The sequence below is a fragment of the Nyctibius grandis genome, chromosome 24 (assembly GCF_013368605.1).
Source record: "Nyctibius grandis isolate bNycGra1 chromosome 24, bNycGra1.pri, whole genome shotgun sequence".
Classification (NCBI taxonomy): Eukaryota; Metazoa; Chordata; class Aves; order Nyctibiiformes; family Nyctibiidae; genus Nyctibius; species Nyctibius grandis.
The window spans coordinates 3144897-3170854 of NC_090681.1; the positions used below are offsets into that span (position 1 = coordinate 3144897).

Below are 25958 nucleotides of genomic sequence, written 5' to 3' on the forward strand. Positions count from 1 at the left end.
CAATATGTCATAAAAATAACATCGTTGCCATTCTTTTTATTATTTTATCTTTTAAATTCGCTACAAACAGTCTTAAATTAACCTAGTACTACGAATGCCTTGTTTCCTTTGTGCTTTCAATCAGTGGCGCAATGGGATGATAAAAGTAAATGCATCAAAACACAGGCTGCCGTGGTCCAGTTCCTACAGCTGGCAAGCACCGGGGCGGTGCTCGCTGTCGCTAAGGCAAGTGAAGGTTGCAGTTTTGCTGGGGTTGGGCTTTTTTTTTTGATTATTATTATTATTTAAAAGAGTTGTTGTTCTTGTTGCTTATTCAGCTCATGAGTGGTCATCGCAGCTCTGCGCCTGAGCCAGGCTGTCTCGCTCCAGTCTTGACGTGGTAGTGCAATTACAACGCTCTGTGCCTCAGCCGGGTGCTGACAAGCTGCCAACTGAGATTTGGTGATAGGCGGCGCGGCCGTGATGGTGTAACTCAGACAGAGGGGCTGGGAGAGCAGCTGCGGGGTTTCAATTTCCTTATGCTCATGTGGGAACGAAAAAAAAGGGCTTGGGTACTGGTGGTACTGGGATGTGGGACTGTGCCCAGCCCCTCGCTGCAGGGTAGGCTCCGGAGGGTGGTGGGTACCAAGGTTACATGCTGCCCACGCACCCTCAGCCCTGCTGGCACGAGGAATCCCGAATCCAGCCCGAATCCCCGTGCCAGCAGAAAGCACAGCCAGCTCATGGCAGGCAACGTAACCCTGCGGCGTGCGCCAGAGCCAAGCCACTAACCCAGCCTTGGGGGAGCCCTGACCATCTCTCCGGCTGCCTACGACCTCCCGCCGCGGTCCCGTTGGGGTTGCAATCTCTTTGGTTATCAGCTACGAGGGTGTCTGGTGCCCGGGACACCTGGTTCCTCCTACTGCCACGTGATGCAACCAGCTACCAACGGGCCGGTGGTACCTTTAGTGCCCCGTCTTGAGCTTATTCATCTACAGCAAGATCCCCGTGCTCTGGGTCACTTGGGGGTAAGGAAAGCAGGGTGTGGGGATGGAAAAGGCTAGATAACATCATTGCTTCACAATATTCCCACCACCAAGGGACTGGGTAGAAGTTGCTCCTTTCTCCAAATCTCAGTTAGAGCTTTCAGTACGAACTGACAAGTGTAAGTCGTTTCTTAATTAAAAAAAGTCATCATGTGTCAATCTGCTCCGGGTGAAAACATGGGAAGGAATCGTAACAGCAATATGATGCTTTGCCACCAGCTGCACGTGTCACCACTCAGAGGGGGTGAAAAGAAGACCCAGAGACCGGTGGCAGGGTCATGCCAAAGGCTCCCGAGTCCCTTTGGCAGCTAACGCGCTTGGAAGTGCATCTCATACATCTCGGCTTGTCCTGAACGCCGCCTTCGCTTCAGCCACCATCACTGAGATTTGCTAAGAGGAGCAAAGAATGGAATGGTGAGGTCAGGACAAAAGAGCAAACAAAACAAAACAAAACATGCCTCGTAAAAAGTACATCTCATATGTAAACATACAGGAGAGGGGGGGTCTGAGGCACGGGATCAGCCACGTTACTGTTTTAAAAATGACGACAATGACAAAAATGAACAATACAACCTCTGCCGTCAACAACAAATAACAATAATCACATCACAGCTCTTGTTCACGTGGCTGATGCCGGCCGACCCACGAGGGGCACACAGCCCCCGCGCGTGCCCGAGTCCCCACGGTTGTGCTGTAAACCAGACTCTCACGTGCCGCGCGCGGCTCTGGTGTTATCCCGGAGCTCTTTGGTGGTCAGGGGCCCTACACTGGTGGGGAGGGAAGGAGAGGAGACAATGGGGTGTTTTTTTCTTTAGTTTTTCCTTTTTTTTTTTTCCAGTTCAGTCTTCCTGCACTGGCAGAGAGATGGCTTGGACGGCTCCCTGGTATTTTCTCTTCTCTGAAACATTTTGCAGAAGAAGGGTGAGCTTTTCGTAACCTTTGAATGCTTTGTGTGGGGAAGAGGGTGTGAGTGAGATGACCGAGAAGTGTTCTGCAGGAAACAAACATCTGATCCCATATATCTTTTTTTTTCCCCTATGTACAATCCACATACTTAAAACATACGAAAGGAACCACATCAAGCGACAAATTCAAGCCTCGTGGACGTTCATCTTGAAATGTAACGTAGGTCCTGGTCTGTCTTCGCTTGATGTTTGCCCCTGCTTGCATGCAGAGGATCCTGGTTTGCTTTTGGTTTGGGAGACTTTGGTTTACCTTTTCCCTCGGCATCATTTTGCTCTATTCACTACCAAAAGGAGTAACGTAACGGTGGCTGATTAAGTTAAAGCTATCGGTGCCCAGTTGAGTTCCTCCTAGTAGGGTCTCCAGACCGACTCATCCATCCTCCCAGTAGTTGTCATGGCTGTCGGCGAGTTACTGTGACTCCCGTCCGCATCCACCCCGTCGTTCTGATTGCCCAGGTTGGGATTCATTAAGTTGTTCCCCGCTGAGGCACTTGTACAAGACGAGAGCATTCGGGTGGGGGAGCGCTCGCCGCCTGCCACCATGGAGAACTGGTAGGAGCCCGAAGACGTGCCGTAGTACAAATGGTAGGGAGAGGGGTTGGCCTGGAAGGGTCCACTTTGGTTTTGCGTGGAGCCGGGGTAGGGAGGTGGCAGGTAAGTGTGGTGGAAACGTGTCGTGGTGGGCATGCTGGTCATGCTGATGCCCCCGATGCCCGTGGCGGAGGGCGTCGCGGTGTAAGGGAAGGCAGCGGACATGGCGCCGGGGTAATGCATCCGCGGGTCGGAGAACCTGGTCTCGGTGAGAGCTGGCAAGGTTGGGAAGGAGCGGTCGAACTGCCGGGGGTCAGAGAAGGGGCTCAGGTCTGACGTGCCTGTTGGGGTGGAGGAAGAAAGCGGGTGGTTAGAGCGTTATCCTTGGGGCTTGTAGAGTTTGTCCTATAGCCTGGGCCATCTCCTGCCCGAGGAATTAAAAGTCAAAAAGACAAGCAACTCTTGGGTCTGCCAGAGAAGAGAGCTGGAGAACTTCCATACAAAAATCCTAAACCCATTTGTTTAAGTTGTTCCCATTTCCTGTCCTAAAATTTGTTGTTTCCTATCCAAGAAGGGACACGACTAAGCTGACTTCTCCAGGGGTCTATTCATCTCTGGCGGATTAAAAAAAACACACCCCGTAAACACAGAAAAAAAATGTTTAGCCATTACATCAGCTGTGTAGTAAATAAATGGATGCAGGCCCCAGACGGCCGGTCCCTGAGATACTCGGTGGTGTATATACACACACACGGAGACAGGGAGGAAAAGCTGGAGTCCAGACCAGCCTGCTAAGCCTTCTTGTGGGTGGCCTGTTCGTGCTGATACCATCAGGGGATGGAGCTGATAAACACACAGCTGAAAACTCCCAAGCTAGGAGCCACAATATCCCTCTGCTCGAGCTCGCTGTGTATTTTGCTCCTTCCAAGAGGATAAAGAGAGTGAGAAATTCAGGCTTTCTTCTTCTGGGGGAAGGGAAGTTTGGGGCAGCGTGGTGGGGATGTTACCCAGCTCCCTCGGATGCTGGAGCCCCCCATGCCTTTTCTCGGGGGGGGTCTAAACCCAAAGGGAGTCGCAGACAGCTCATAACTGGAGCAGGACCTCTGCCCGGAGCTCCCGGGCCCCGTCCTCTGTGGGAAGCCCAGGTTGATGGGAATCCAGACCAGCAGATCCTTTGAGGACCTCGAGGCTTTTCTGTGGTGCTCTCAGCTCTCCTGAGCCCGGTGCCATTTCCTTACAGAGCCCAGCACACCTCTGGCCTTGGCACATCTGAGACAGGCAGCCTTTTAACGCCCCTCATGAGATGACAATCTCTAGGAAGAGCAGTTCCAGCCCAAAGCGCTTGGCTGGTGCACCAAGCTCAAAGCCTCGGCCAGCTGGAGGTGGCTCTTCATCCTGTTTACTCCCAAGACCCCTATTTTCCCCTTCTTAAAAGCAGGGCATTGGCGCCTGCTTTGGCAGCGAGGTGCCGTCTGGCCTCCGTGACTTTTTTTTGTCACATCGGCTGGATTTTGAATCAACTCAGAGCAAGAAAACGTCTGAGATGAGTGTGATAAACATACTTGTTGGTTTTAGATATGCATATACATACAGACACACACGTTCATGTGATTGTATATTTGCTCTGCATGCATAGGGATGGGTGTTTTACATCTATTTATTATGATGAACCATTTTTAACTTCTCAGAGCTGATGTTCCAGGCCCTGCAGCATTTCCCCAGGAAAAAAATAATACTCGAGCTAATCCCTTCAAGCTAACTAGTGGCAAGGGCATGCTCTGGAGGAGCAGATAGGGAAGGGATTGGATCTCAACCCTCTTTCTCATCTCAGGCGAGTCCTTCAGCCATCGGCCGCTGGAAGGAGAAGGGGAGAGGAGGTTCCTCCCTTCCCTCCGGCCATTTTGCGGCCGATCGGCAGCGCCTGCCTTCCCACGCAGGCTCCACAGAGGAGAAAGGCAGGGGAGCACCTGGTTTGTGAACGTGGCTGCGGCTTTGGTGCGAGATAAGAGAGGAGCAGCTCAAAGCTGTCACGAACCACACCGCTCTGCACACACCCGGGGCTGGATGCAGCCGAGCCGAGCGTGGAAGCGGCTGCCCGGCCGCACGGCCGTCCCTCTTCCATGCCATGTGGAGAGGCAGCGTGCTTGGGCTGGCTGGAAAAGCACTACACTGCGAAAAACGCTCACAACTGACCAAACCAACCTGATTTCAACATCTCAGCCTGCCAGCAGGACGCTCTGCCCCATCCTAAAGCCACGTTACTGCTGTTGGGCCCTGTGAGCTGAGGTTTGGAGACCTGCTCAGCAAGAAGCAGCTTGACCAGAGCCCGTAGCTGTAGCAATCTAGCAGCATCACGGGTAAGACCATGGGACAAAAATCTCGGCTGAACTTGGACTGAAGAGAACAACCACTATTTTCTGAATACCTTCTCCTTACATGCACACAGCCTTGCCACTACGGTCCACGTAGCTGGGCTGTTTTGCCGTACACTGAGAGAAAGCAGTCTCAAAATCCCCCCCAGAAGACCCAGACTGCTGCTCGCTACCTTCCCGAGAGCAGATGACAATCTCCAGCCGTCAGACCACGTTCCTTCATTAGCTTTCACATGCCCATGAATAATATCCCATAAAATGCAAATCGAAATAAAACCTAAGTGCTCAGGGCACATTTCCCTTTTCCTCTATAACACACTCAAAAGGGCTTTTTTTTTTTTTTTTTTTTTAAAGGCTACGTTTTATTGGCCTGAACTTGCAACGTTTGGCAATGGGTCCTTGCTACCAATTTAGAGGCAAGCGTGTAAGAGTGTTAATTACAGGCTGTGTGTGTGACGAGCAAAGCGCAGCGATACTGTTGGGGCTAGAGACCCTCCGCTATTGCCTGCAAAACACGGGGCGAGCTCTCCTGTGCCAGGCTCTGAGCCCCCCGGTCTCTGAGCCCCCCAGCACCCTGCAGGGCTGGGCCTCCATGGCCTGAGAGTGTGTGTGTGCAGGGGGTGCGAATCCCTTCGAGAGCAAATCCCTTGGCTGGGGGAACCCACGGCCCCGCGGAGCAAGTGGGGCATCCAAGTGACCGTGACCAACTCGCTTTCATCTCCGCTGGGCCTCAGGCTTAAAGTCTGGCCCAGAATAAAGCTCCAGCTTTCCCCGACCAGTCTGAGGCTCAAAAAAAAAAACCCCCCAAACAACCCCAAAACCACTTGGGTATTTTATCTCTGTGTTATCTGAGGGGGTTCGGCAATCCCAGGCTGTGGGAACCAGGCACCAGGCTGCTGTGCCCTATAATGTCGGTCTCTGTTTTCCCGTGGCCCCCAGCAGCCCCCGGGGAGGTGAAGCTCGTCCATCCCCGCTCCCCGCCGCGGCAGAGCCGCCCCGGCCGCACGGGGCTGAGGCACGGAGCGGTTCCCCCCCCGGGGCCTCCTCGCTAACCACCGCCATGGTGTCCGCGGCGGCGGCCCCGGCTCCCCGCAGGGCCCGCGGCGGGAGGCGGCGGCCGCGGCGCCGCCGGCTGAGGGGGAGCCCCGGGCGGGCCCGTCCCGCCGCCAGCAGGGGGCACCGGCCGCCGGGCCAGCGGCGGGAGGGAGGCGGCCGCTAGAGGGAGCCCCGCCCGCGCCGGCCCCGCTGCCGCCCGCGCCCGGCGGGGGGAGACGCCCGGCGGGGCCCGACAGCGGCGCGGCGGGAGCGGGCCCGGGCCGACAGCGCGGCGGGGTCCCTGCTCCCCCTCAGCGCCATCACCTCAGGGCTGCAGGTCCACCTCAGTGCCCTCGCCTCAGGGCTGCCCCTCTACCTCAGCCCTCGCCTCGAGGCTTCTCCTCCACCCCATCCTTCACCTCAAGGCTGCCCCTCCATCCCATCCTTCATGTCATGGCTGCCCCTCCATCCTGTCTCCTTCACTTCACCGCTGTCCTGCCATCTCAGTACCCTTGTCTCAGAGCTGCCCCTCCATCTCAGCTCCTTCAGCTCAGGGCTGCCACTCCATCCCGTCTCCTTCGCCTCAGGGCTTCCCCTCCATCTCAGTTCCTTCACCTCAGGGCTGCCCCTCCATCCCGTCTTCTTCACCTCAGGGCTGCCCCTCCATCCCGTCTTCTTCACCTCAGGGCTGCCCCTCCATCTTGGCCCTCACGTCAGGGCTGCCCCTCCACCTCACCGATCCACACAGCCCCATGCCCACTGCCCTGGCCTGGGCCATCAGCCCTCCTTCCCTGCATCCAAGCAGATCACTGCTGAAACAGCCCCAGCAAGGTCCAAATAAAACATCGCCATTAATACCCTCCATAACCACCTAACTCAGCAGCAAAGCAATCCTCCGTCACGCTCAGCCAGCCGTCAAACGGCAACCTGGAACAAGCAATGCGCCAAGCAAACGCCAGGGAAATAGGAGCGGGTGAAGCTGTACCCGCGGGCCCCGCGCTCCCCTCGAAATCACAGCCCAGGATGTGCTTTAAAAATCACATCTCACTGTCCCCTTCTCCAGCACCGGCAGAGCCCAGCGCATCTCCCACACACACATCTGCGTGGTAGCGCTGCCTTGGAGGATTTACTACGGTTTGCATTGCTTACTCGCCGTCCAGCCCCCATTTGCTTTTTTGGACCCTGGCAATCTGAGCTTGAGTATTTCAGTTGTCCAGTTGCCAATCAAAATATTTGAAGGAAATGTTTATTTTCTTCTCGAAATCACACCAGCTGCTGCACTAACTGAATAAGCCCATTTAGCTGTAAGAATTTAACCATTGTAAGAGTGAATTGAGTCCCCCAACTACTCCAAAATCTGACCCAATCTATCAGCGGAAATGTCAATGTTTTGGATGGGAGTTTGGGGAAGTGTGGAATGTGTATTAAATAAAAGCCATGTAAAGGTCAAAGCCCTGATTAGTAATGCCACTGTCTCCTCGTTAGGGCTGCGCTGCCCAGGGGACCGCGGAGGCCGGGACACACCCCGTTATTTAATTGTGCAGCTGCAATTTGCACCTTTTGAGGACCCCCAAGTTCCCCCTGCACATGGAGCCGGATAGAAACAGGCTTTCAAAGCCGCTCAGCTCCTTTCCAGATAAAACAGCCGTGCTCAAGTGACACAGCAGCTTGCTTTTCACCTCAGAGACAATATGGGTCTTTTCTTGGGTGGATGGCAAGGAGATAGATAAATGCAAAGAGCTGCCTCTGATGGGAGCTAAACCTTGGCTGGTTCGTGGCAGAGCCGGGCAGGGCGGCAAGGGCTGGTTGTGAGCACAGAGGTGGGGAGGCTGGTTCGTGAGGCTGCCGACCACAGAGGTTTCTCTGGGTGTGTTCAGCCGCCTCCCTTAAGACCATGCCGGGTTTGGGAGCTGCCTTGGATGGACTGAAACTGTTCCCTGCACCCTTGCTGGGTCAGGACTGGCAGATCTGCTCTGAGTTCCCTGGAAGCCTTCGTGGAGCCAAGGCAAAGGACCCTGCAAGAGGTTTTAGGGACTAACGGCACTGACACGCATCCAGCCCAGCGAAACGGTGGGGGCTTCCACTGCCTCCTAACCCTGGAAAATATCTGTTCTGCCTGGAGAGAGGAAAGGGCAGCAAAAGCAATGTCAAGATCTCTTCAGTGCTGCAGCATGGAAAGAGCTTTAAGGGACAACTAAACAACAAGCTCAGCCAGGGCATGTGTGCAGAGCACAGCGCTGGGGCTGGCTGTACAGCAGTAGGATGTTATCAGATCATCTGGGGCTGTGCAGAGATGTATGGAACCTGAGCAGCTCCACAGCACCCAAGATATCCCTCTCTGGGCCCCATTTTAGTGACGTGGGGAACATGCAGTGGCTTATTGAATAAAGTCAGCCATAAACCTAAGTGTGTGTGTACACTACACAACACACACAAACACACAAAGTGTGTGGTACACACAGAGGGAATAAAGGAAATTTCAAGGGAACTTGATGGTGTGGCACTCTCCAAGTGTATGGAATATATAAATATCTTCAGCCTGGCCATATATCACTATTTTATTTATATGCATATACGTGCCTTGCAAAATTGTAATGAAAAATATAGCCTGAGGGAAAAAAACCTCCTTTCCTGTCTTATGCCATGATGATTGACGAAAATGTAAACACTAATGCTACTTTATGCTTATGTATATAATACGCATGCACGTGTGAGACAGAGCGGGGACAGAAATTCTCTCTCTCTGTATATACCTTTGGCTATATTTTCTCTACTAGTTTTTGTGATGCTTGGATCTCCAAGTTGTCTTTCAGCATTTTTCTGACCTCTCTTCCTCTCTGCTTCCTTCCCCTGACCAAATGGCTCCATCTGGGAGAACGGAGAGGCAGGTGGCCAAAGATGGAGAGACTCTGCTCTGTTCAGGAAGGTGCGCGAGATGCATTTGATCTCTGAAGACCCAGCTCATCTCTAGAGAAGGCGCCGCTCTCCTCCCCACCCACGCATGGAGGCACGCTCTCACGCCTCTGTCACACATGTTAACAAGTTCATTCGTTTCCAAGTCAGAGTCAACTAAAAAAGAAAACGGCCCCTTCCTTCCACCCCACGAAAAAAATAGAGCAAAATTTATTTTGGGGGAGGAGGGGAGGTGTTGAAAAAAAATGAGGGTGTGAACAGCATCCGTTGTTACACGCCCATGGAGCAATTGTTCTGTATCTGATACAACCAGCTCACAAACTGGGTGCAAGTACTTCCTCTGCAGAGTTTGAAAAAAAAAAAAAATACCAAACCCCAAACCAAAACACAACACACACACACAGAGAGGTCGTTTATCACAGCATCGCCAGGCACCACCTCGAGATCGCCGAGCATGTTTGCTACTCAATTTTTCTAATTCTCTTCAAATACTGTGTGCTGCTGTGCAGACACACACTCAGCCCCCAAACCTACCCCGGTGAGCATGGCAAACCTTAACTCCACTCTCCTGGGTCCTCTCCAGCACTTTCAATCAGACCCCAAATACACCTAGCAACAGCCTCCTGGTCTATACAGGACAGGGCAGCGAGGCCGGGAAATTCCCAGCTATTCCCAGCTCAGTGAATCACCCACCACATCTCAGCCTCCTCTGCAAACTCTTCAGGGTCCATTGGGATGCTCCCAGACATTCGTTGGACCCATCCTGCCCTTGTGGGGAGGAACCCTGCTTCTAACAGCCAGTCTGGATTTATTCAGGGCCAGTTCAGCCCCATCTCCTGTGCCAGCACTGTCCTTCAGAGCTTACATTAGCTCCTCTCCCTCCCTGCTGTTTACCCCGTGGATGTATTTATACAGAGCAATCAGCTCCGCTCCCAGCCTGCCTTTTGCTAGACTAAACAAGCCAGGCTCTCCCAGCTTCCCCTCCCGCGACAGCTTCTCTTCCCCTCGCCATCCCCGGAGCCCTCCTCTGCCCGCATCCCCTGCCCGGCACGCACCGCATCAGCCTCAATCCCCGCCGCTCCATCCCGCAACGCTAATGAATAAGCTAACGGTGCTAATTGCAGCGGGTGGGTGGGCTGAAAGGGAAACGCTCCCTTGATTGCAGGCACTCCCTCTGGCCTGCCTGCGCTTTGCTCTTTACCTGTATTCAAAGGGTATTAAAAAAAAAATTAACAAGCCCTGACTACATAAAAGGAAGTTGCTGAATTTACAACCCAGCCTGCAGCTAGACCACCTTGCCTGCCGAGCAGGTTTGGGCCAGGCCAAGTCTGCCATGGGAAACCCACTGCGGAGCGGCAGGCTGAGAGGGGAGGCTGACGGGGTGATAGGACACAGGGCTCCTGCCCCGCTCGGCTGCTCCGGGGCTGCACCGCAGCCAAACAGCCTGGCAACGCAGGCAGTGCCCTCCTGCAGCGGGACCATGGGCTGGGGGCTCCCCATCGGCAGCCTGGATCTGGCAGTGAGGATCCCAGCGTGGCGAAAATCCCACGTCAAAGGCAGGATGGCATCCCTGGAGCCTGAGGCAAACTCAGCCGAGCTCCTTGCGAGCTCGTCTGCTGTTTCACTCGCCTGCTGTTTCGTAGGAGCTGCAGCACGTCGGCACCCCGAGCTGTGGCCGGGAGACGGAGGCGGCTGCACGGCAGCGGCAAAAGCAGCGGTTGCGGGTGCTTGGACTCTCTCTCGGGGGATGCTCCCGTCCAGCACTGGCCTGTGGTTCAGCTTTGACCATGACGTGCCAAATTCAGTTAAGGGACATCCACTGCGCAGCGGGCAGGCGTAATTGAGAGGAGCAGAAAAGCAGTTTAAAGATAGGCACAGAAGGCTGCAGAGCCCGAGAGCAGGCAGGAAACCCATCTGAAGCATGTTCCTTCCTTTGAGGCTGAAGCCGAATCCCACAATATGTTTTCTTCCCACTAATGCTTGCCTAGCTTCCTTTGGAAACAATTTAGTCTCTGCCCATGGTAGAATGTTCTTATCCATTAAGAAACGGATATTTTAAAGAAACCATAAGTCGATCTGGACAGGGATTAGGAAGCAGCAATTCAGTGTATTTGCTGGGCCCATAATTGAGGACTTAACCTCAGAGCAGCCACGTTGCATTTCGGAAACAATAGGGCACTCGCTGCCTATGCCAAGAGGCTTCTTAAAAGTAATGTAATACTTCAAAAATGTATATTTAAAAAGAAAAAAAGAGAGAGAGAGAGATTTTACTTCAAATGCCTATGGTGAAGCTTTCTGCTGATGACCGGCCTACGTTAAAAATGTTGCCCTGGCTTTAAGTAATGGATTGGAAATCAAGCTGCTTAAAGCTGAGCAGTTTCCAGATCAGGAGATCTGAAAGCTCTTCACGGGCAAAGACAATGTCTCCCAAACGGTTCAGCAGACGCTGAGGCCGGGATTGGCAGGATGGAGCTCGCAAAAGGATCCAGCGTTCGCTGTTCTCCCTGTGAAGTCAAGGGAATTTGGTTTCACTGGAGCAATATGAAGAGCGTGCGAGGGGATGTTCAGTGCATTAATCAAAACAGCTTGCTCTGTTACTGAGTAGATCAAATTTAAAATCACTTTGCAATTGTCCTCGCGTACGCAAGGCCCCTAGATGTTGCTGGACAATGCACACAATTGCTTTTGAGAGCTTGAAGATGTTTCCACTGCAAAGCCAGAACACAGGAGCCGGCTGCGTGGGCGGTCCTCCTCTGTTGCAACGGGAATAAAACGGTTCAGCATGAACCACTGCTGAAACATGGGCAAGGGCAAAGCGTCGCGCGGAGAACTGGGGGCTGCTAGGACCATCCCATGTGTCTGTCACCATCCCACTTCCCCAGAGCAAGGGGGCCCTGAGAGGCAGCCAAAGGCGGGCAGAAGCAAGTTCCTTCAACATCTTGCTTCACTTTTGAGAGCTACTTGATTTTTTTTTAAGCTAGAAGACAAAACTCGAAGTGAAGCAAGCACACAGGGCTCTGGCTTCGCGTGCCCCGTAATAAGGAACCATTTCAAGCCATCCTAATGACAGCTTGGTGTCTCGCTGTGGAGACGGGAGAGCCGGGATTTCAAAACCTCACATTTTCCAGACCTCACTGGAGAGGTATTGGGCCAAATCCTCAACGGAGGCAAACAGCCCTGCTCTGTTGCATCCAGCTGATGCGAGGTGAGCGTCTGCCTGTCCTACCTGCCCATCACATACTCATCACAGCTACACTGGGGTGAACCCAGAATTACTGTATTTTCACCCCAAAGCGGTGGAAATGGGCATGAAATCTGGTCTGGGGAGGGATGCAAATGTCTGTCCTGTTTGAAGACAGGCTGGGAAATGGATTGATTCTCTGCCCATCTGCATGGGCTAAAGTAAGACTGAAGCCACTGAAATACAGACACTGGGCAGTGGGAAACCACTGCGAGAGCAGGATATGACCTTCTCAGCCATGGTGCTGAGCACACTCTCCTCCCATGTTTCCTGGCATGCCCTTCAGAAACGATTGGTTTTCTCTTACCGGGAGGTTTTTTTGGTTTTGAGACCATTTAACCTCAGGATGATCATTTTACATGGGGGCTATTTATAACCTCCGGGGGTTGCTTTACTGAAAGTCTCCTGCAAATGGCCGAGGGCCAGATTCTGCTCCCATTTGCACCAGCGCCCTTGCTGTGATCTCCACTGTGGCCACAGCCTTCGCTCCCGGGGAGGAAAGATTGGACCGGACCAGAGCAAAACACATCTCCAACGAACCCCAGTTCCTCCCAGCAATAAACGCTGCCTCCTACGTGCCTGTCTGCTTCAAAGCCCAAACTCCACGTGCTGTCTTCAGGGAGTTGAGGTGCTTGAATCCCCCCTCGCTGGCCGAGACTGCTTCTGAGCATCTCAGCTCCCCAGCCTGGTTTTGCCAGGAGCAGATTAGGAAGCGTTTGTGTAAACCGCTTGGTCAGCAGAACCGGGAGGCCAACCACCTCCGGCACACGAGCCGAGGGAAAACCTGCCTCACCACCCTCGCTGGCCCCCTTTTAATCCCTGCACAGGGATGCAAAGATGCTAAAAACATTAAGGTTGGGAAGCACCCAAGTAAAGGATAACGGGGGCTGGATGAACTCCAGCCTGCCCCATTCGTCCCTCATAACCGGTATCTCATTATGCTTTTTTGCTAATCGGCTTCTCCTGTGTGTTACCTTAGAACGTGCCAAGTCGTGAGAATTACAGGCCTGTTAACTCCTGTGTTGTTCTTGGCACGGGCCAGGCTCCACTTGCTCGGGTAAAAATTATGATCTTTGTGAATAAGCCATGTGTGTGTGAGAGAAAGAGTTGGGTTTTTTTTATTATTATTATTATTATTATGATTGGTTATAGTCAGCATTGTGTCAAAAGGACAGGGCTGAGATTAAAATTACTGAGCTCATTCTGCTCCCAGTTACGCTGGTAAGAACCCACAGTAATTTTAAGACAGTTCCTCCAACTTGGGAGCAAGGGAGCCAAGAGCAGAGCGTGCACGAACTGCCTTTTGCAGCATTCCTGGTACTTTGGATTCACTCCGCAGGAATGATTTTCGATGGCTAATTTTGTGTGTCTCCACTCCTGCTGTCACTTGACATTTGGGAATTTGGCACGGACGAGAGTTTGTGGCCAGTTTCATTTTTTTTCTTGTTGAATTTGTGTCATCACCTGATTCTTAGCTCCAAACAACGCTCTTTGGGTTTCTGGCACTGCAGGGGACTGTGCTAATTTAAAATACGCATCTTTTTTTTTTCTTCCCCCCAAGAATCTCTTTCTTTATTACGCAGCCAATGAGACGAGCCTTTAAAACTCTCTCTCTCTCTCCCTCTTGCTTTTTTTTAAAAAAATCAAATGATAATCCTACACAAAATGCCCGAGTTCTTCTCACAAACCGTGCTAATGTCAATGAAAATTCCAAGCATAAAGATTTGCATTTCAATGAGAAATATATTAAATTTTCACTGTAATTTTGGGTTGGGAGGAGCAGGGCAGCTTTTACAGTTCAGGTAACGTTTTCAAACATGTTTTTGTGCCTGAGACACCCTCTTTGCCAATGACACTGTGATTTGCAAACATCTATGTCACTTCTGAAAACACACCGCAAAGGCTTTTGGAACTTTTCATACGAAACCTTCCAAGAAGGGCCACTTTTCACCAAAACTCAAAATGCCAACAGCTTAAATACTATCCCTTAAATCCTCATTAATATTTCTGCTGATTTTCAAAAGAAAACAACACCGAAATGAAAAATGCCTGGGAAAGGAGCACGTTTCACGCGAGGACAGGAAAATGGTCTCTCTTAATATATCCTGGTGGCATCTGGCTGTGCTGGGAAGTGCAGCAAGCCAGGAGCGGCGAGGGCAGCTGGATGTTTGCAAATGTGATGCTTAGTTTGGGGCTGAAATTCAGCCGCATGGGAATTAGCAGCCCGACCTCTCTCAGGTAACACTCTGAAGGACTGGTGGCAATTCCTACCCTCTTTCCTGGCAACGAGCTACGATGCAGATTCACGGGGAACGCCCGAGGGCTCAGCTACGATGGCAAATATGGGAAGAGCAAAGCCTCCGTGTGTGTGTGCGCACGCGTGCGCCCATGCAGGTGTGCATACGTGTGGGGAATTATGCTGGAGTTGGGTGATGGATCACCAGACTTGGCATAAACACAATGCAACAAGATAAGAAACCATTTGGATTAGCATGTAAAGTATAATACACCCTTTCTAGTTGATGCTTAACCATCTACGCGGGTGCCTTCATGTCAAAGAAGCTACTGGATTTAAAGTATGTTGCTCTGATCTCCCTCGCGTTCCTGCTGAAACTGCTCAGTTTTTCCTAAGACCCCGTATCTAATGCACAGAGAAATCACCTGGGTTTATGATCTAGCAGCCGTCTGCTGATTTAACAGGTTCAAAAAGTCTTCCAGGGTCAAGAAACCCAACGAAATCCCTCCCTGGTTTGTCCCCCAGGCAGAGCTCCTTACCCAGGGGAGAGCTGAACTCCAGCCCTAAAACACCATCCGGACGCAGGACAGCTCGGCCGGGATGGGGCTGCTCCCTGCCCGGCCGTGTCGGGAGCGGGAGGGTTCGGGGTGCGACGCCAGGCTGGGGCACCCAGCCAGTTACCTTGTATTGGAGTTTGAGCCTGGGACCCAAAGTGGCTCGGGGTGCTGAGGGATCCGCGGGTGTTGGGTGTTGTTGGGGTAACTCTCATGGACTGGCGCAGCCGTTCCAGCTCCCCGTAGCGGTCGGTGAAGGGTTTGGCTTGGTCTTCTAGCTTTTGTCTGTGCCCTGGAACATGATAAGAGAGTCTGATATCTGATCAGTTACCCTTTGGCTGGAGCACCCTGGTTAAACACAAAGTCAGCGCAGCCTCCATCTCTGTGGTTTGCTATTATTCGCACAAGGGGTAATGTGTGGCGCCGGCAGAGATCGGCTCCCCGGGGGCTTTTCATGGCACACACACATGGGAAGACCTCGCAGTTCAGACAGACGAAGCCTGCTGAGGAAGGGACACAGACTGACCCACGCGGGAGGCCCCAGATCGTCTGGCAAGTCAGCGTCTGAGCAAGGAGCAGGATGCGGGCGCCGGGGTCAGGATGCCCTGTGCCGTGCCCGAGCGACCAGCCTACACCAGCCCTCACTCGCTCTGAACACGGAGGGGAGACACACACAAGGCAGGAGAAACCCCATCTCCTGGCAGGGCGCTGACTGGGGTACCAGCAAAGGAAACGTTGCATTTTAAGTATTTTCGGCAGCGTTTGCTCAGTGCATAAAGAATAAACTCTCATTTTACTCTAGCCCCCTCCCCAGCTCTGCCCACCCAAGGGGGACAGAGCCAAGCAGGGCTGGAGAAGGCGCAGGAGGAGGGAAGGGAGCAGCCCGGCCCCCACTCCGCACCTTGGCCATCTCACTTTGCTTCTTTCTGTTCCTCTTTTCCTACCCGTAAAATGGGGAGACTATTCACCTACCTCCCCCAGGCAGGGCAGCGACTAATGAGCATTTGTAATGAGTGTTTGTAAAGCACTCCCAGCTCCTTAGGTAGCAGCTGCTGGAACGGGGCAATAATTATTAAATTTATGCTAATTGTCCTGAGGCAAGAGGCGCATGAAATACACTTGATACATAACTTTCGCATTTTACTATATTAATCATCGCCGAACGGCTTCACTCTCTCTGGGCCGGATTCCAGTCTCAGTTACACCCGCACAAAGCTGGAGGGACTCCAAAGAAGCCAGAGCTGCTTCAGTTTTACATCAGTGCCAGGTTCAGACCTTGGATTCTCCTTGCTCTTTACCTGCTGCAGCCAGACGGCCGTGCAACACCCCCAGCTCTTTGCACCTGTCATGAAAGGACCTTCCCAAGGTGGCAAACACCTTATCCCAGCATAATAGAGAGCAGAGCTCGGGGGCACTGGAGGTGTGCAGGCACGCCAGGGAGGTAGGAGAGAAGCTGGGAAGAAATCCTGCTGCAGCTCTTCTGAGAGCTGAGCCTTATCAGATCCAGCCCTACGGCCCAACATCCACCAAGTCAAGCTCAGTTCTCAGTGGCTTTTAAGAAGAAAAGCGACGCATTTAAAAGCTGCAAAACGCAGCCACCTCTTGCTCGCGTTCCCCTCGTCCCTCCCCCCTCACATCTGCAGAGCATGAGCTCAGTGTCAATTTATAGCAAAGTCACAGAAAGTCCCCAGACTTCCCCCTCTTTAAATCTGATGTCTGATATCTCCTGATCTCGCATTTGGCTCGTCGTGCTCAGGCTGCACTTGCCAGGCTGTCTGCGGAGACGCCGGACGGCTTGGGCAGGAGGGGAGAGCATCGACTCCGGAGGGGATCTTGCACTCCCAGCCGAGCTCCCTGCCGTGGCATCGCTCCACGGGTATCCCAACAGCAAACCGGCCCCAGCCACAGTTTTTGAGGGACTTTGACCCTCCCCTGGGAGCTCCACATCCAGGTGAGCCCCACCATCCCCACCACGCTCTATAATCCCCAAGTTCTCGGGTGTGTAAAAGTCCAAACTGAACGGAAACGTGCTGACGCCAGAGAGCAAATCTCGGTAAGAAAAGGGCTCCCAGCAGAAACCAAAACCCAGCGGTATTTTGAAAACGTATTTTCCCTGCTGCGTGAAGTAAACCAAGGAAACCTCAAATCAACACCATAAATGATCTCTTCTAATCTCTGTGCCTCCCTAGACCTTGGGCATCTCTGCGTTTTCTGGGGGCCTTCGGAGACGTGAGCAGCATCTCTCACATGGTATTTGTGCTTTCCCCAAGGGTCAAAGCGTGTGCAGTGAGGTATCTTGTTTTGGTCCACATTTTGTTATTTCAGTATACATTTGAGCACAGAAGAAGAAAAAAAGGTTTACATTTTACCTTTAACCAGTTTTCTCAGGCAGAGCTTAGCAGAGAAGCCAAAAGGACTTCAAAGACCAAGTTCCACAGAAATTTAATGGAAATTTAAATTCTCTGCCTCTATCTCAGCTGAAACCCTATCCTGCGGTAGTATCTGGCATGTGATGGAGAAAATCCTGAAAAATAAATCAAGTGATCTCTATGCTGATAATGTTGTTAAAGATTATTCAGCCATACGGCTTAACCGAGGGCTTCATGTGGCTGCATCATGCTGCCCTGGGGTTGCTCCTGTCCCCATGCTGTCTGAACGCGGGCACAGCCCCGTGGGGTTTTTAAGCCTCAAGTAAATAGCAATGCTGTACTTACACCCTCTAAAAGGGGCTGGTTTGTGGGGAGACCCAGCAATTACCAGCAAAAAAACCCTAAAACCTAAAACTATCCTGATAAAAAGAAAGTAGAAAACTTGATGCAAATGTAAGTCAAGGCAAACACGGGGGTTCATTTAGGAGTGAAAGCCCAGAGGAGAGTTGCGGTGGGATCAGGACCCTTCCTGGCTCTGCTAGACCCTCTCTGGTTGGTATCCCACCCCATCTCCACGGGTGGGACTGGGCAGCACTAAACCATATGAAACAAGGCAGCGAACGAGTTAAAAACCACCACCTTGGCCTGCCAACCCTCTTCGGTACAGGCTGTCTCCCCAGGACTTCCTGCCGCTTGTCACTTAGAGCTAGGGACGTCAGACTTTGTCATGCAAGAGAGAATCGCTATTAATGGGTTTCTTTCATCAGAACAACCTGAGCTTTTTAATTTCTGCAGCGGTTGGCTTCATTAAAAGCCCTTCCTCATCTACCCACAGCTGTCACGGAGAGGAAACCAATGCCGTCAAGCGAACAATAGCTCATACCTTAGAGAAGAGGAAGGTGGTTTCTAGCTTAACCCAAGGACTGACTCAAAGCCTCCCGAAGCCAGTGGGCGGATTTTCAATCGACTTCAAACAGCTCCAGACCTCATACCAAGAAATCTGCCTGAGAAGTCTTAATCACACCGACCTGTGAATTTTTGGGGCACGAAACCTGCTCTTGGGTTGGAGATTTTGCAGTGCGTTTCCAGCTGTGCTAGCACCAGCTTGCAGGTCAATATTTATGGAAACAACAGTCCTTTTAGTACCATAAAATGATGGCAGCTACTGACCTTGGGCACTTCTTGTCAACAGCACAAGGGTTTTAACGCTGGATCGGGTTGCCGAGTCAGTTAACTCCGATATTGAATATGACATGATGTAAACATTGACAGATCACCTACGATCCTGATGTAGTAACAAGATCTCTATCAGCATATCAAACAAACGATCCCATTGAACACTTCCCAGCTGGAAGAGCTGATGTGAATTTGACACTTTAGGCCAGTAATAAGAAGCATAACTGGAAGTTTTGGGTGTTTCCTTGGAATGCAGACAGCGAAACAGTGTGCGCTGCACTGGAGCTCAGGCCCTCAAAGGTGCCATTTAAAGACATGCTTTCTGCATTAAAACATCGCAAAGCCCAAACAGACCCTGCTCTTCCTTCCAGGAGCGTGCAACCTGACGTGGCTTCCGAAGCTGGGACCTGGATGGCGTTTCCAGGCAGTGTGGGGGGGTGTCCATAGCGTTCACCAAAAGCAGCTTATTTCCCCAGATCACTGAGATGCAGAATATAAAGTTGAGCGATGGTAGAAAGGGGCTCCAGGAGCTTCACGGCTTGAGTGATACCAAAATCTCAGAGCTGGCAGATTTGATTTGAAAAACACCCTCTGGGGTGCCTGGGGGTCCCAGCGCCCTGATTTATCTGTGTTTAGATGTTACAGCTGAGAGAGGCAAGGAGCTGCACAGCCTGCTCTCCGCCCACCGGGTTCGGATTTAGGTGTCATGTTCGTCCCCTTTCCCCGCCGTAGCCCCGTGCTACCAAAGGATGGGAGAGCAGCTGGTGGGAAGTGGCTCGGCCCTCCCCAGGCGTCTTGCTGTGAAACGCTGGCGGCAAGCTGGAGCGAAGGAAACGCGGAGCGTTTCAGCTCCGGGGGGATGTTCATTAACACACACATTTGCAGATCATTTCCTTAGCTCCACTGAGGAGGAGACATGAACCAGGAGACAGTAGCGTGGGCTGGGGCAGAAGCTCGAGCTGAGCCATCAGCGGCCGCAGAGGTCCCCACTTGTCCACCTTCAAAGCAAGGCTCCAAGCATCCCACCGGCAAGCTCCCACCACCCTTCACCCAAGGCTCTGCTCTAATATTAACAGCAAAACTCTACGGCTTAGCCGAGGAGCTCACCAGAAGCAGCCCAGGCAGCCATGCCACACACAGCCCAGTGCCTTAGTCTCTACACGTCCGCGAGAATGGACCACAAGAAAGCAATCAGCAGTGGATAAAACTCCATCTCAATGTGCAAAACACCTTTCAAATCCCTCTTGTAGCCCTCAAAATAGGTACTTCAGAGAGACACGCCAATCCTCTACAGAGGGTTGAATTTTTTCCCAGTCTGAGTCTCGGCTAGACTATCAAGTCCCAGCATGTGCTCCAGAAACAAGCCACATGTGAAACGCCTGTGTTATGGGAACAGCAGGCCTGTCCCCTACAGCAGATGTTGGGCTGGTTTCATCTTTGCACACCTGTAACACAAGACATGAACATCCCTCAGGTTTTCCCTGGAAACCCACCTCCAGCTCGAGACTCACCATGGGAAATTCCCTGCCAACAAGAATTTGGTGGAACCAAAGAGAGGGGTTTGGTGGAACCAAAGAAAGAGAGAGGGGAGGACAGCATGGAGACGGGAACCGGGCTGCCCACGGTGCCAGCAGCTGGAAGGGACTCCAACATGACGTCTCCATGGAGGATGAAGATCTGCACCGAGCTCCGGTGAGCAGCAGCAGCCGGCAAGTGCCAGCGCTACCTCAGCCCACTTCTAAAAGCAAAGCCCAGAAGTTCACAGGAGGGTGCAGGAGGAAAACGTTAACAGGAACTGTCTCTTCTGCTGCTGAACAAAGTCAAGCACAGATAACTCATTATTCACATGTTTGAAGTTGGCCTGCTTACGCCATTTGGAAAGAGAATCAGTCACGGCGAGGCTTTGCTTTGGTTTCCTCTGGCTTTCGTGAGACACTACCGCTACTGTCTTTCTCCAGCTTGGAGAGAAAGGGGAGTGTGTCGCAATGCGCCTCGGCTCGCATGTCCTGGCAGAGGATTTACACCGACTCGAACAACGAAAGGAAAATAATATTTAAGGGGGTGGGGGAGAGAATTAAAAAAAAGAAAGAAAGAAAAAAAAAAAAGGCTGCTAATTTATAAAGCTTTTTTAGCTGGTGGTGGTCTGAGATGAATTGGCTGCCTCTAAAAGGATGAAAATAAATATCCCTCTTTTTGAAGGAAATAGGCTGGCTCCCGGCCAGCTGGCAGGAAGCACAGAGATATGTTGCATTTACAGTAGGTTTTTTTACTGTCTGAAGCTCCAGCAGCAGGAGAGATGTTCGTTCGAGGCAGCCTGGTATTGATTAGCTGGCTTTGCAAGCCCCTGCTCTCCTCTCACTTAGGGGTTAGTCCCTTGGCTTTGCCTCTCTCCCCGCCCGCCCTGCGACGGGATGCAAGCAGGGCAGCTTCTGACAAATCCCGCGGTGGCCTTTTATTACACTGCGAGCCCCAAAACTAAGCCCTCTGGATGGAAAACAAAGCAGGGCATTAATTCAGATATTTACACAGAAATCTCGGGTAGCATTTCCAAAGGCTCCTGGGACGCGAGAGCCGTGGCCCGTGTTCAAATCAGAAGGAACATCACACCCAAATTTCCACGCGACTTTGGCACAAATCCCTGAACGACACAGGCTCCCCCTTCCCAGGGTTTCAGTGGGGAGACTGACTCTGGATTTGCAGAAGTATTTAAAGCACTTAACAGCACAGGTAAAGCTGGGGACATTCTCAGGAACAGCCTGGGTAAAATTCATCACGTTTAAGCATTTAGCCCACTCGTGCCTTGCTGAAAAGCGCCACAAGTGCTTTCCTGCATCCTTCCATCCTTAAAGACCTTGAGTGAATGAGGTGGGGTTTAAAAGTTTTGATTTGCAGATCTGAAAATTTTCACCCAGCGTGTCACAAACTAGAAGGTCAGTGCACGTCTGCGGGAAATACAGCAGCTTTCAGAACAGGGTGCAAAAACCACCGGCCTCGGTGACTGCTCTGCAGTTGCTCCCACTTCCAGGAAGGCAAAATTCAGTTACGGGCTGTGATCCAGTTCTCATGGGATTAGGCAAAACCCCTCGATTCAAAGATTTCAGAGCTGGGTGCTTGGGAGGAAGCAGCCAGATCTCGAGTACGTCCAGCTGGTATTGCCTCAGTCACGTCTGAGATCAGATTTTCAGCTGCATGCATTAGCTGTCGCTACGTAGATCAGTGGAGTGATGCCAATTTACAGTGAGTTAATGCCTGCTATCTAACAACTTGAAATGGGACCTGCGTGATACCAGTACAGCTGGTTTTTCCCAGTTAATAACCTGTTCCATTAGGGCAAGCACATCAAATTCCTTTGGGTGACACTGGTTTAAGGATGGGGAGGACCATCTGCTGGGTTCAGACCTGTGCGAGGAATGTGCCGTGGTACAGCTGATGGATACGAGATGTACCTGACGCTGCGGGGCCACGCAGCAGCCGACTGGGCACAGCACCACTCTGCCAGCCTGTGCTCTCGGTAACACCGTGCAGCCCAGACCAGACCCAAACTTTCCCAAGGTCTGAGGATGCTGAGCGCTGGGTTTCCCCTTTGCCCTAGGACAGAGACTGGCTGGTACGTCGGATAATTACAGCTCCCACCGAGCTCTGCCAGCACACACAGCACAATGCTACAGGCGAGAGCCCCAGAGCAACACTACCTGCACCCTCGATCCTCTCTGCAACGCTGCTCCTCCGAAGCCAGAACAGCGGAGCTGTGCCAGGGCGCTGGGCTGAGTCCTCAGTGCCAGGGCTCGAAGGCTGAGACAGGGAGCAGGGATGCTCTCTGCTTGCTGGGTCCCTCTTCTTCCCTCCCCTCTCTCCCCCTCTCCCACTACAGCGCGTAGATTCACTGGAAAGAGTAAGATAAAATAATGCAAAATCATGTCTAAGCACCTTCCGCTGCAGGATATGATTTATCTCTGGCTGACTGCAGAACAGGTGACTGGTCTCCGGCAGCGGAAGAGAAGGGTCTTAGGAGCTAAATTTCATCTCACTCTGAGTCAAATCCTCTTCCTCCCTTCGCCACATCATTAAAGTGATTGGTTGTGCTGATAAGCCCTTTCAAGAGGGAGAAACGAGATGTGTCCTGCCCTGACATCTGATGTGATCTTGTGGTTTGGTTTGATAGTTCTGGTCCTTCAGCTGCTGCCTTCCCTGAAATGAAACTTGCCTTTTAGCATTGACTTTTTTTCCCCCCCCTCCCTCTTTTCCAATCCGTGACCCTTCGCACTGTCCTCCTGAGCCTGCAAATCCTTCCCGAGGGAAGGATAAAATAAACCTGGGACGTGCAGTCCCAGCTACAAGAAGATAAATCCTCACCAACGATGACCTCCACGTATGTGCAACACTCCCACACCACCCACTGCCCAGCAGGTTATTAGATCCACTTTACAAATGGGTAAACTGAGGCACAGGGCAAAACACTGCCCCTTTGTGAAGGACCGATGCCGCAGTGCTCACAAATAGTCCTTTTTAGGGCCAGCAGTCCCTTCTCCTGCATCCCAGCCCAGCCCAGCCCAGCCTGTCCCTTTGCACAGCTCCGTTTGGGCCTCGCCGCTGGACCCAGCAGGAATTTCTTTTGCTATTTATTTGTACAGCACCCGACACAACCCGCCCCTGTGCACGGCATCGAAACACCACCGACATCCTTCTGGAAGAAGCGTTCAATGAAACTTAATTCTCCAAACATCCCCCATCCACCAGAGGATCCTTTTGCTCCAGTTTAACCTCCTCCAAACACACTATCAATGCCCACTTCTCCAATTCGGATTGATTTTCAAAGCCAGAGCAGGAGCAGGTATGCCTCTTCCACCCCGCCTGAGAATCGCGCCGTGGGATTTTCCCGTAGCTTTTAAAAGCAGGAGGTGTTGCAACTAATTTCAACAAAGATTTCTTTGTACAACGCGAGTAAAAATAATTTCCCTGTGCTGACTCCCAATACCGCTTCGCTTCGAAAGTATTGGTCATTTTTAAGTGAAATGATTTTGAAGTTATTACGCGCCAGGTGATTATAAAAGGAGAAGTGGAATTTGCTATATGTGGCAAATAAAACAGAGGAGTGAATTTACTGCAGCCCGTATAATTTTGGTTGCTCTATTAATACTCCTTTAGAGGCCGGGTTTACAGCCTCGAGCTGTAGCACCAAAGCCCAGGCGATGCAAACCCATTGCTTTAAGCATGGTCAGGCAACGTTTCTCCTTGCTCTGCTCTCCCCAGGGGATGCTCGGCAAGCTCCCGGCACCCGAGTGTCCCTCAGGACGTCCCCAAGCCGAGGGGCGAGTGGGTCCCGCATGGGGCTGGGGGTCTTGCACAGCCCAACCCACAGAAACCCACTGCCGGGCTGCTTTTTCCCCTCCAAGGGATGGAAAATCCCTTTATCCACCTCCCTGATTCCCCCTCGCCTCGTCCCTGCAGGATCGGACCCCGAAGGGGTTAACTGGATAGCAGCACCTATAAGAAATTAGAGGAGGAGGTAGTTTAACATAATTGCTCGATGCATGTATCAACAGCAGTCCCGAACTGCCTCTGCAGGAAAACAATGCCCTGGACGGTCTCGGCAGATACCAAAGGGTGCAAATTTCCCCGCTGGGATCAAAACACATTAGCGGTGGGAATACAAACAGAAAAACCCTCCTTCGCAGCAAGTACCGATCTGCACTGAACTCGGGAGCCCCGCGCCGGCGTCTCCTCGGCCCTCCACACCCCAGGGCCGGCTGCTGCCCCGCTGCCCACGGGCCTCCACCGTGCTTCGAGACACGCGGGTTCAACCTCGTCCTTTGCCTCCTGCCCAGCAAAGGCCCCAGTTAATGGGGCGTTAGGGAGGTTTTTAGGGGATCTGGCAGCTCATTGTGCCCCACTGCCCGGTGGGGTGTGTGGTCATGGCACCGATGCCGTGCCATCCTCCCAGCCCCTCACCCCGGCCAGTATTTGCTTTTCATTTGTCTCCATCCAAAGAGCAAAAGGGAGAGGGAAGGGTGGGATGGAGCTGAACGGTCTCTGCGCAGGAGGCACGGGGTGTTCTGGGCTCTCAGGCACCATCCGTGCAAGTGCCCCATCCCAGGCACCAACAACCCCAACAGCAGCCAGGGGACAGCAGAAAAAACACCAATAAAACTAAAAGATTATAACATTTTGCATTCCCACTGAGGATTTCCCATGCCTGCCCTGTTTCAGGACACCCCAAAAATCCTACACCCCATCTAAAGCCCTTTTGCTCCTCCAGGTAGGACCCTCTGCGGGGCTGGACCAGCCCGGGGAGAAGCAGAGACCCACCAGCTCTGCACAGGCTCCGTCCTCCAAAACCAGAGGCTGGAGCACGGCTGGGATTAGCCTGATGTCTCCAGGCAGTGTCATCCCCCTGTGCCCAAGGGCCACCATGGAGAAGCACCACAGCGGGTCCCCCACCAGCACGAGCAATGCCGAAGCGCCCGGGCAGCCGTACGGAGCCCTCAGGGTTTCTTCAAACATCCCTCTCAAACGGCTGCAGCGCGTCCAGAGCAGAGAGTTCATAGGGAAGCGAGAAAGTGTCGCTCAGGATTTCCTCCTCTTCCTCCCCAGGGAAGGGGACAGGTCTCCAAGTGGGAAATCAGCATCTTTTAAGCACCGCATTTTAAATTAGAATAAATTATAGCAACTTTACATGGACAAACAACTGTCCAGGAAGTTGTGAGGTCATTTATTTATTTAAATGATCTTGTTGCTTTGATTGAATTTTTTTTTTTTCTTATTTTTCTTTTTTCTTCACTATTTCCCCTCCTCCTTTTTTTTTTTTTTCCCTAATTCCCGGACAAACTGGGAAATGTCTGTGTATTTATATCCAGCTAAGGACAAGCAGGGGAATAAAACAAAAGCCCCTAATAATACCCAAAACTATCACCCCACGGGAGCCCTTCAGCAACGAGCCTGCTTTCAATTAGGGAAACATCTCCAGCTCAAGTTTTACACATCCCCACGAGGAAGCCTTTTTGCCAAGATAAAGATCTGAAATTGTACAATACTGGCACGACGCAGCCCCCGTCCTGGGTCTCCATTCGAGCTTCTGAGAAGCTCAAGACCATCTAATAATTTACCATCTCTTCTCCAAGCGCTTGCCAAAGCCGTATCGAATCTCCGAGGGTAAAAGGCGCAGCAAACACGGGGCGTCACGGCCCTGGCCACGCTGCAGACTGCGGGGTCCCAAAATTACCCGTAGGAATACGGCCATAGGGGATCATTTTGCCCTTACTCCTCTTTGGCTCCCACCCATAGCCCCATCCAACTGCCCCACTCATCCTCAGCTATTTTAGGCTGCCCCTCGCTGACCCGCACCCGTGTCTGCCACTCGGTACATCCCGCTTTCCCCGTGTCCCAGGAATGGGAGAGCTACAGATTTTATTTCACCAGCGAGGTTCACGGAGCTGGCATCCCGCAGGGCCACGGTGCACCACCCCAAGCCTCCCCGCAGCACACCTGAGCCCCGCAGAGCTCTTCCAGGTCCCCGTCTCCTCTCAAAGATGCTTCAAATCGTA

The 25958-nt window shown here is 52.2% G+C and overlaps 1 protein-coding gene across 1 annotated transcript in view; it reads right to left on the reverse strand.

Annotated features, from left to right (window-relative positions):
- Positions 1-2338: 2338 nt before the first annotated feature.
- RUNX3 (RUNX family transcription factor 3) overlaps positions 2339-25958 on the reverse strand; it is a 35994-nt gene continuing 12374 nt past the window's right edge. Inside the window, exons 4-5 of the mRNA XM_068417961.1 lie at positions 15000-15164; positions 2339-2862 (exon numbers count right to left, since the gene is read on the reverse strand). Coding sequence (XP_068274062.1) covers positions 2339-2862; positions 15000-15164 — 689 coding nt within the window. The remainder of the gene's footprint in view (positions 2863-14999; positions 15165-25958) is intronic.